The 12,006-nt window shown below is 37.9% G+C and overlaps 1 protein-coding gene across 28 annotated transcripts in view; it reads right to left on the reverse strand.

The window, feature by feature from the left end:
- The window catches only part of RIMS1 (regulating synaptic membrane exocytosis 1), a 582,755-nt gene that overhangs the window by 468,540 nt on the left and 102,209 nt on the right, over nucleotides 1-12,006 (reverse strand). For all 28 annotated transcript variants that reach the window (XM_043439256.1, XM_043439244.1, XM_043439243.1 and 25 more), the window contains exon 2: nucleotides 10,766-10,846. In XM_043439256.1, coding sequence (XP_043295191.1) covers nucleotides 10,766-10,846 — 81 coding nt within the window. The remainder of the gene's footprint in view (nucleotides 1-10,765; nucleotides 10,847-12,006) is intronic.

The raw sequence follows: 12,006 nt of genomic DNA on the forward strand, positions 1-12,006 counted from the left end.
CACAAAGTTCTGGGCGTCAGTACTCAGAACCTAAAGGTCACATGTGGTGAGCAGACCTTAAGTCATACAATGTTTACAACCTCAAAGACTGTCCAACTGTTTACAACTTCAAAGACACTTCTGTTTGATCTGTTACCTATTATGATATATAATTTTGCTGTTACATATGTGATTTTAATGAAAAAACATATGTTCAAGTATAAGCATACATGTAGATTTCCTGTAGTGTTATGGGAAAAGTAAATATATTAATAGGCATTTTTCAATCATATTTTTGGTCCTCATGGTAGACTATTTTTTAACTCTATGGCTGATTCATATCAATGTATGACAAAACCCACTAAAATGTTGTGAAGTGATTAGCCTCCAACTAATAAAATAAATAAATTAATTAAAAAAAAAAACTAAGTTTACTATAAGATGCCACATTTCCATGATTATTACATTCATTCTAGTTCCACACATTAGTCCTCAGAAATCCCTGTGTTATAACCAAATCTGAAGGAAGATTGTTGTTGCTGAAAAAATCCATGCCCCTGATTTCTGAAAAAGTATGACTATCAAAAGAAAAATTTGAGCAGGCTCCCTGTCAATTCAAGGCTGATTCATCTGAAGCTGTGAGAAGGGAAAAGAACAGAGTGTGTATGGCACACATGTCCATGTCAAAAGCCTCAACGCAGATGTACCCGATGATCCAGTTCAGGATGTGAGTTTCCATGGCACAGGAAGACCATTTCTGGGAAGGAGGAAGTGAAGAGGACAGAAAGAGAGCGGCCAAGTAAAATTCTGAGACTAAATAATTTGAATTTTTTATCCAGAACCTAAATTCATTTTTTGTTAGATGAATGAGATTGATATTTAATTACAGGACTTATAGACATCTAACTAGCAAAACAAAAGAAAAATAAGTAAAAATAAATGCTATATCAAAACCAGTTTCTCAATTTTTCCAGTGGTAATCAGATAAACTCAAACCAAAGAATCTCAACAATATTTAATAACATATCTTCAAGCTCTTTTAGATACTAAATTTTTTTCTGATTGGTCTTTAACTACATTGATCCCAGACTCTGAGGTTACAATGATAATTTTTATATGATTCAGTTAGTCTCACAGAGAAAGAGAGAGAATTAAGTTTATTTTGTGGGAATTGGAAACCAAGGTGTCAATAACCACAAATCAAGAATGGTTAAAAAAAAAAAAAAAGAATCGTTCTAGAGTTAAATAGAACTGACTTTTGAATGTGAGTAGTTCTAAAGATTCAGGGATTTCACATGATACACTTGCCTAAACATACATATATATTCATACAAAACTGTTACAAATATTTAAACAAAATGAACTTAGTAAGAAAAAAACTTACTACAAAGAAAAGATGATGGCTTCACTGGTGAAGTCTACCAAACATTTGAAGAAAAAAATATAGTAATATTTCACAAACTTCTCCTTTAGATAGAATACTAGGGAATATTTCCCAATTCATTCTATGAGGCCAGTATTATCCTGATACTAAAATCATACAAAGGCATTACAGTAGACCAATATCACTTATATATACATACATAAAAATTATCAGAAATATTAGCAAATCAAAACAACAAATAAAATAGATAAACCAGTGGGATTTATCACAGGAATGTAAGAGTGTTTAAATGTGAAAATAAATCAAGGCATTATACCATATTAATAGAATAAAGTTCAAAAAACACATTATTATCTCAATATATGCAGGAAAAGCATTTGAGAAAATCCAATATTCTTTCAAGATATGAACACTCAACAAACAAAACTTAGAATGAAACTTGCTAAACCTGACAAAGAATATGAATTGAAACCCCACAATTAAGACCATATTTAATCAGTAGAGACTGAAAGCTTTCCTCCTAGTATCAGGAGCAAGAAGTTTGTCTGTGATCACCACATTTTGACAACTAGATGCCCACAGGGGAAACTGGGTCCTTACCTCACAGCATATGCAAAAAATAATCCCAAATGGATCAAAGACATACATGTAGGAACCAAAAGTATAAAATTCTTAAAAGAAAACCTAGGTGCATATCTTTATGACCGTGAATTTGACAAGAGATCCTTAAATACAACACCAAAATTACAAGTAATCAATGGAAAATAGAACTATTCAACTTCATCAAAATTAAAACTTGTGCCTCAAGTTATAAGAAAATAAAAAGACAACTCACTAAATGAGGGGAAGTATTTGTAAATCATTTATCCGCCAAGAATGTAGTATCAATTATATATATAATGGATATATATTTCCATTATATATATATCATATATCATATATATATATACACACACATATATACATATATATACACACACACACACACACATATATATATATATATACATTATATATATATAATATCAGGGGCTTCCCTGATAGCTCAGTTGGTGAAGAATCTGCCTGCAATACAGAAGACTCTGGTTCAATTCCTGGACTGGGTAGATCCACTGGAGAAGGGATAGGCTATCTACTCCAGTATTCTTGGGCTTCCCTTGTGGCTCAACTGGTAAAGAATCTGCCTACAATGCGTCAGACCTGGGTTCAATCCCTGGGATGGGAAGATCCTCTGGAAAAGGGAAGGGCTACCCATTCCAGTATTCTGGCCTGGAGAATTCCATGGACTGTATAGTCCATGGGGTGGCAAAGAATCAGACATGATTAAGCAACTTTCACTTTCATACACACACACACACACACACACACACATATGCACATATATATAAATTAAACAATAAAGACAAATAATACAATCAAAAATGGACAAAAGATTTGATCTATATTTTTCCAAAGAAAGGATACAAATAGCCAATGAGCATGTGAAAAGATGTTAAACATCCTTATTGATTAGGGAAACACAAATCAAAACCACAAAAAGATAACCCTCCACACACATCACACTTGCAAAGATGGTTGTAACTAAAAAGACTGACAATAACAAGTGTTGACAAGGATGTAGAGAAATTGGAACTCTCTTATATTGCTGGTAGAAATGTAAAATGCTGCAGCTATTTTCAAACACAGCTTGACAATTCTTAAAAAATGTAAACATATAGTTGCCAAATGACCTAGAAATTTCAGTCTTAGGTTTATACTTAAGAGAAGTAAGAACATATGTTCATGCAAAAACTTGTACATAAATGTTAAGGGTCACTTTATACAGCATAAAAAAATTGGAAACAATTCAAATACAGACACAAGAGTGGTGCATATGTTCCACTGTGGTATAATGCAATACTATATGGCAATAAAAGAAATGAAGTACTTATAAATGCTATAACATGAATGAATCTTGGAAGTATGCTAAGTTAAACCAAGTTATAAAAATCAGCGCTTAATAGTCACATGTTATGTGATTTGATTTATACTAAATATCCAGAATAGGTGAATCCATAGAGATGGAAAGTAGATTAGTGGCTTCTAGAAGCTCAGTTTTGAGGGGAATAGGGATGATTCTAATGAATATTATGTTTCTTTTTGGAATAATCCAGCAGTGTTTCAAAATTGCATAGTGGAGACAGTTGCACAATTTTGTAAAAACTACTAAGTTTTTGCACTCATTTCACATGCTGGCAAAGTAATGCTCAAAATTCCTCAAGCTGAGCTTCAACAGTATGTGAACCAAGAACTTCCAGATATACAAGCTGGATTTACAAAAGGCAGAGGAACCAGAAACCAAATTGCCAATATCCATTGGATCATAGAAAAAGCTAGAGAATTCCAGAAAAACATCTACTTCTGCTTCATTGACTACTCTAAAGCCTTTGACTGTGAAGACCACAACAAGCTATGGAAAATTCTTAAAGAGATGGGAAATACCAGACCACCTGACTTGCCTCCTGAGAAATCTGTATGCATGACAAGAAGCAAACAGTTAGAACTGGATATGGAACAGTGAACTGGTTCTGAATTGGGAAAGGAGTACATCAAGGCTGTATACTGTCACTGTGCTTATTTAACTTATATGCAAAGTACATCATGCAAAATGCTGAGCTGGATGAAGGACAAGCTGGAATCAAGACTGTGGGGAGAAGTATCAGTAGTCTCAGATATGCAGATGACATCACTCTTATGAAAGAAAATGAAGAGAAACTAAAGAGCCTCTTGATGAATGTGAAAAAGGAAAGTGAAAAATCTGGCTTAAAACTCAATGTTCGAAAATGAAGATCATTGCATCTGGTCTCATTGCTTCATGGCAAATAGAAAGGGGAACAATGGAAACAGTGCCAGACTTTATTTTCTTGGGCTCCCAAATCACTGCAGATGGTGACTGCAGCCATGGAATTAAAAGACATTTGCTCCTTAGAAGAAAAGCAATGACAAACCTAGATAGCATATTGATAAGCAGACATTTCTTTGCCAAGAAAAGTCCTTATAGTGAAAGCTATGATTGTTCCAGTAGTCATATATGGATGTGAGAGCTGGACAATGAAAAAGGTTGAGCACCAAAGAATTGATGCCTTCAAACTGTGTTGCTGGAGAAGACTCTTGAGAGTCCCTTGGACAGCAAGGTGATCAAACCAGTCAATCCTAAAGGAAATCAACTCTGAATATTCATTGGAAGGACTGATGCTGAAGCTGAAGCTCCAGCATGTTGACCACCTAATGCAAAGAGCCGACTCACTGGGAAAGACCCTGATGCTGGGAAAGATTGAAGGTGGGAGAAGAAGGGGATGACAGAGGATGAGATGGTTGGATGGCATCACCGACTCAATGGACATGAGTTTGAGCAAGCTCTGGAAGATGATGAAGGACAGGGAAGCCTGGCGTGCTGCAGTCCATGGGGTCGCAAAGAATTAGGCAGGACTGAGTGACTGAACAACTGAACAAGAACACTAACTTTTACCCTTTGAAAAGGTGAACTGCAAGTACAGCATTTATTTATATTTTTTTCTTTTATTTTTAAAAGCAGGCAACCACCAACAAAACAAAGGAAAACTGGAAAGACTGAGCTGAAGTATGATGGATGTACCTCCCTGAATTCAAGTTATTGTTGAACATGTCGCTGTCCACAGTACTGTAAAAATTGTTTGTCTAAACATGGTTATCTGACTTGGCTATATATTCTTTTTCTAAGTTTCTACTTTCACATTCCAAATTTACCAGTTCTAGTGATGCCAATCTTTCCAGTTTTCCCAGGGCTGAGGGGGTTCCCAAGACATGAGACTTTCAGCACTAAAACATGGAAAATTCCAGGAAAACTGAGGAAAGTTTGCTCCTGCCTGATTTTTTATAATTTACTGAATTCCTCTTCTTTTTGATTCCTATCATGTTCTCCATCCTGCTTTTTCCTTCAAACTGACAGCTTCTGCTTATGCTATTTTTTAGTCTCAAATATTTTAATAATGAAGTTACCCCTAAAATTCACTTTTTAGAGATATAAAATTAATCCTATAGAAATCATACTCTGTAAAACAACTTTGAAATTAAATTTACTAAATCACCTTGCCATACACTTGAAAATAACACATTATTGTTTGTGTGTGTGTGTGTGTGTATCACTATGTTCAGATTCTTTTCCCTTACAGGTTATTACAAAATACTGAGTATAGATCTATGTGCTATTTCACTTGTGTTAATAGTTTTATTATAAAATAATCATCCACAAATTCATGTAAGTCTTTCCTGAGTTTGGGGTATGAATAGCCAACTGCCTTCTGGATATTTCGATCAGAGATTTCTTTGGCCACTAATACATACATCTAAGGGGACTTCCCTGATAGCTCAGTTGGTAAAGAATCTGCCTGCAAAGCAGGAGAACCAAGTTTGATTCCTGGGTTGGGAAGATTTGCTAGAGAACGGATAGGTTACCCACTCCAGTGTTCTTGGGCTTCCCTTGTGGCTCAGCTGGTAAAGAATCTGCCTGTAATCTGGGAGACCTGGGTTGGGAAGATGCCCTGGAGAAGGGAAAGGCTACCCACTCCAATATTCTGGCCTGGAGAATTCCATGGGGTCCACGGGGTCGCAAAGAGCTGGACACAACTGAGCGACGTTCACTTTCAATTTTCACATACATCTAAAGCCAAATCTAAACATGTTTTAGAGCCTAAATTAACTCTTCTTGCTATGATCACATCCACCTACTCTCTTGACCTAAAGTGAACTATTTCCTCTTCATCTGACTCTATCATCAGAGCTAATGAATCACTGTGCTCTAATTAAATCACCCGGGAAACATTCTCAAATCTGCCCTATCACTGCCTCTCTTGCTTAGACCTGCTTCCGTCCACAGCTGGAACTGATTGGTAGACTGCAGGACTGTCCGTCTTCTAAAATCCACAATAACTTTGAAAAACTCAAAAACCCCATAATGTTAGGTCGATTTTCAAAATACTGTATTAAAACTAAAATTAAAGACAAGACCAAGTGTGTAGCCTATCCTTTCCATGTTAGACCAACATCCTCTTTCTTAAAGACACTGGTGCTGCACCTCCTGAAGTCTTTATAAAGCTCTCCACAACACCCAAACACATTCACCCCACCCTCCCACACACACACTCTCACTCACTCAAACACACACCACACAGATACACATGCTTGCACACTCTCAGGCTCCAGCAATGAGTACATGTTTCAAATCACCACCCACAACCTGATGCTTTGGGGCACTAGTCAATCAACTCCTTCTTCTGGAGACTTTGTTCTAAATTCAGGCTCTGAATGTTCTTCTCTGACCTCATCAACCCCAAAGAGAATAGGTCATTTTCTCTTTTATAGACATACTTCTAGTCTTGCAGTTATCACGAAGTAATAGTTAATTGGATTATATAACTGCTGCCCCCAACTTGAGAGGGCTTTATCTATTCATCTCATACTTGAAGAATAGCAGCTATCAGATTCAATTTGTTCAACTCCACTAATGTTTTTGATCAACATTTAGAAAACTAAGATCATGGCATCTGGTTCCATCACTTCATGGCAAATAGTTGGGGAAACAATAGAAACAGTGCCAGACTTTATTTTCTTGGGCTCCAAAATCACTGCAGATGGTAACTACAGCCACGAAATTAAAAGACGCCTGCTCTGAAAGAAAAGCTATGACCAAACTAGACAGCAAATTAAAAAGCAGAGACATTACTTTGCCAATGAAGGTCCATCTAGTTAACACTATGGTTTTCCCGGCAGTCATGTATGGATGTGAGAGTTGGACTACAAAGAAAGCTGAGTGATGAAGAACTGATGCTTTTGAACTGTGGTGTTGGAGAAGACTCTTGAGAGTCCCTCGGACTGCAAGGAGATCCAACCAGTCCATCCTAAAGGAAATCAGTCCTGAATATTCATTGGAAGGACTGATGCTGAAGCTGAAACTCCAATACTTTGGCCACCTGATTCCAAGAACTGACTCATTGGAAAAGACCCTAATGCTGGGAAAGATTGAAGGCAGGAGAAGAAGGGGACAGCAGAGGATGAGATGGTTGGATGGCATCACTGACTCCATGGACATGAGTTTGAGTAAGCTCCAGGAGTTGGTGATGGACAGGGAGGCCTGGCGTGCCGCAGTCCATGGGGTCGCGAAGAGTCAGACAGGACTGAATGACTGAACTGAACTGAACTTTGATTAAGTGATGACAACTTAGGCAGCATGCTTAAAATATGACTGAGTGACATTTTAATAATAACTGAAAAAAGAATCTTCAGACTGTTTACATACATGATTATAAAAATACAGGTTATATTGACATGTGCAGCCATTGACCTAGAAGTGTGAAACAGAAGGCACTAGTGACCTGAATATAGTGACTCTACCACCGATTCACATAGTAATAATCTCTCTTCCTGCTCACCGTGCAAAATCACCATCTCCTCCTGACTATTTTTTTTCCTTACATCTATACAAATAAAGTATTTCCACCTACTTAGATATTAAAAGTGTTACAGCAAATGTCACCAATGACCCCTGAGGCCAAAATTTTTAATCTCTTGAATTATTATTATTATTATTTTGCAGCATTTGCTACTCTGGGGCACCCTCCGTGTCACTGCCCACTTGGCTTCTGGTCCTTCTACCTCTTTGACCATTATTTCTCAGGTGAGTCAGGGGAGCCTCTTCTTTCACCCACTCCTTAAACACTGGTTTCACCCAGGCACTCTGTTACCTGGTGATGTCGTCTACTTCCCCGGCTGAGTGCCTTGGGTTCATATGCCCAACTCGTTCTTGAACATAGACTCCTAGATAATGCACAGGTGCCCCAAATCATCCTATCACGATCTGAACTCCTCACTGCCCACCCTCCTGGTTGGCCTGCTTTACTTTCCTTTATTTCCCCACGTCAGCTGCTGACATGCTCAATCACCCAAACCACTGATACAACAGCCCCCCTAAACTCTTTCCTTACAAACCATATTCAATTGACAACTAAGCACGGCCCATTTACCTTCTTTCTTACTGAGCTCTTAAAATGTTTCCTTCCCACACCCTCTGCTACTTCTGTAGGCCAAGACCTCATCCTTCTCTGGACAGTTGCAATAGTCCCTTAATTGATCTGCTTGTCTTCAGTTTTGCCCACATCCTAATCATATACCATTATTCTTACTTCTGCCAAAGTAAGCTATACGTATCTTATACACACACACATACATACACATAATGAAAATCTGACGAGTTAAAATCCGTCAGTGCATGCTCAAAACTAAATGTAGTGTTTATTAAATTTTATTTTGATCCAGTTATCATGTACAGAAATCTAAGCTCATCCTACAATAGTAACCCAGGATGCCATCTTACATTTTCTATTCTCTTTTAGTCCATTCAAAATTTAAACACAACCTTCACACTAAAAAACTAGCTTTTACTGATCTTCAGGCCCACTGATAGGTTGTAACGCACATACTTAAAAACACTGGCCTATAGGCTAAAGCCCATCCTTAGTGTCCTCCCCACCCCCAAATTACTATCACTGTTTTCATAGCAACCTAGAAAGGGGCTTATATGGAAATGGAGAGCTCGACTTACAAATACCACTCTCTAGAGAGAATCAGTATAAATGAGGAATGGACTGTAAACTTTAAATTTTTCAAGTCACCTAAAGAGAGGTCCACTGTTATAATTAGTTAAGCATGGAGTGAAGAAAAAGATCATCAGAAGGGAGAACCCAAAAGCCACTCTCAGTCACTCTACTCAGAGAGGCTGCCAGGAAGGTTCCACTAGGTTCACGGTAAGTTACAGCAGCTTTCCACTCCTAGGAGTCCACGAAAAGCAGAAGCAAAATAAGAAAAAATAATTAGTCTCTTTGGCAAGGATGTCAATTCCTGCTTCTTATCTGATAATTCCAATCTTAGGTGGACACTGGAATAAGTGGTACAAAGAAAAATGGAACCTCAATATATGGAATATAACACATCTTAAAATTCATGTTAATTCCTCAAAGAACTTTCCCCAAAGTTGCTTGTTTTCTAATGCCTGGAACATATGATGGAAAGTGGGGATTGTTAAGTTTTCCATGAATTTTCAAAAAAAGTTCCACCATCAAGAAAATGGATTTATGGCTAGAACATGTGTAGAAAAAAAATGGCAACATCATTAAAAGCAGTTCTTCCAACTTAAAACTTTTTTAATGCAATTATAAACCATTTTTAGTACAGTTAGGTGAAAATTATTTGTGTTCCTTGAAAAGTGCTGATCAAGTGTGGAAGATGACATTCAAATACACATAGATAAAATCTATGTCATTTATGGAGCCTCTTGAAATTTATTTACCCAAATTTTATATCTTAAACCATAAATAATTTTGTGTTTGTGACCATCTGTATGCAAAATATAAGCAAGCATTTAAACATTTTATTAATTTCAGTTTTGCCAATAGGAATAAAACTTGACACAGCAAAAGGATTACAAAAATTTACTTTTCTTTTCATAGCCTTTTGATAATCTTATTACTTTATTTTGGTTTTACTTCAAAAAATTGTCAGATAGCTAAGGAAACCTATAGCAAAATCACTCCTAAGACACATTTCTTCAATGGCTTTTGCAAAAATAACTTGGAAGGAGGCATTTCCCTGGGAGTAACTACTTGGCTGTAATGATTATGCTAACAGTATTACCACTGCTGAGACATTTTAAGGAAATATTTAATTTTTCTTACCAGGAGCATCATTTTATTCAGAAGATTGAATAGATTATGCCACTCTGCAGAATTTTAAAGCTCTTTACATTTCATCTTACAGAAATCCACATTTGCAACACAGAGTTTGCTTATTTAGTTTCTCCTCTAACTCCCTTTGCTTGGCCATTTAACCCTTCAGGAATATCCACACTTGAGGTTACAATAATAAAAGCAAACTGACGGTCCATCCCTCTTCCAGATTGTCCCTGACCTTTCTAGGACACAGTGTGAAGGTGGTTATGAATGAGCCATGCACTGCCCTTCTTCACAGTTAGGAAAGGATCCCCTCTCTGCACCTTTTCATTACTTTCCCAGGGTCTCAGGCTCAAAGCCACATACTTTCTAAAGCCAAAAGGTACAGAGTTTCTGATAGCACAGAGCTCCCCAATACACGTTTCTTTCCCATCATTAGCTTCATGCTTCCCATACGGCATTAGAAACATCACTTAATGAAGATGCTTGAGACACAGAGCTGCTTCCAGATCGTTTTATCTAATTCAGTAGCAGCCTTTTACCCCCGACACCCCAGAGCAGCCAGAGCTTGCGCTCCCACATGCAATGTGAATTAATACATCTGGAACCAGTGATCTGTGTTACAGACGACATTTTCAGTCAATAAAACCAATGCCATACTCACGGTGGAGGCTGGTGGGGCTGGTGTTCAACATTTCTTGGGGCTTTGCAGGCAGCAGGCTTCACCATGTCCCTGACCACACACCTGGGGCGCATGATAGACAGCACAACGCACTATTAATTATAAAATGGGGAGAAACATCTGGAAATTAAACACGGTACTGAAAACAAGTTTAAGGGAACTGTCTGCAAGCCCCTACATATTAACCTAGAGGCCCTGAGAAGCCCTGGGAGTTAGGAACCTTCAGCTCATGCTTCCAAGAGCTCAATTACACCCAGATGAACTCCATGCCAGTGTTGGCCTCAGTATTGGATTTCCTGTTTAGTACCAATAAAATGATCCTCATTAGACTTCCCCATAGAAGCAAAGCTGCTGAAAACTTTGGCTTCACCCTATGAAGACATCTGAAAGCGTAAACATAGGAGCAGCTGCTCTGCTGATATGTTAAAAACAGGCAGGACTTTCTGTGGCTTTGGCTATCTTACTGAAAGACATGGACTTTTGTTTCATGCCCTTCGTCACCACATAGATCTTTCCCTTTATGCAAAAAAAAATATAAAAGAAAGAAAAAAACAGAGATCTGCGATGTTTTAGGACATCCCCCATGTTCTAAATCCATTCAAGCTAAGAAAGGAGGAAGAGTCAGAGGGAAATGTACATATATAAAGTGTGTGTGTCTCCATAAGTATGCAAAATAAATATGCAAGATGCCTTCACAGTGTGAAAATAGGCAGGAAAAGGTCTTTGGGTCTTAAGTTGTCCATCACAGAATAAATAAATGCAGAGGATGGGTCACAGCTGCAAAGGGCAGCAGGGGGAGGTGCCCTTAATCTGATGTCAACAGGACTTAATGCAACGCTGGAGAGAATCACAGCATAAGCCAGAAAACATAGCCCTTTGAGGCTGTCCTTGGATGGCTCAGATATCCCTCCACCTCAGAAGCCTTGAACAAACCTTGATTTGAATAGGGAAGCCCTGTTTAAAAAGTTGAGACCCTGAGTCTTAGACTCTGCTAAATGGAAAAGCCACATAGGACTTGGGATTCTCAAGCATGAACCTGGTTCTTAACTGTGACAGTGGTTTTGACTGCACTTGGAGATCTGACTACTTGTAAGGCCAGTCAAGCTATTCAAGAGGTGGCTCAGTGGTGAGGTAGTGGCAGATAAACTGCTTTCCCAGAGCTAAAAGCTGCATGGCAAAATTCTCCACTTCTGAAAGAAATGATACAGGCAGACGTGGACACT

This window comes from Cervus canadensis, chromosome 20 (genome assembly GCF_019320065.1).
Source record: "Cervus canadensis isolate Bull #8, Minnesota chromosome 20, ASM1932006v1, whole genome shotgun sequence".
Lineage (NCBI taxonomy): Eukaryota > Metazoa > Chordata > Mammalia > Artiodactyla > Cervidae > Cervus > Cervus canadensis.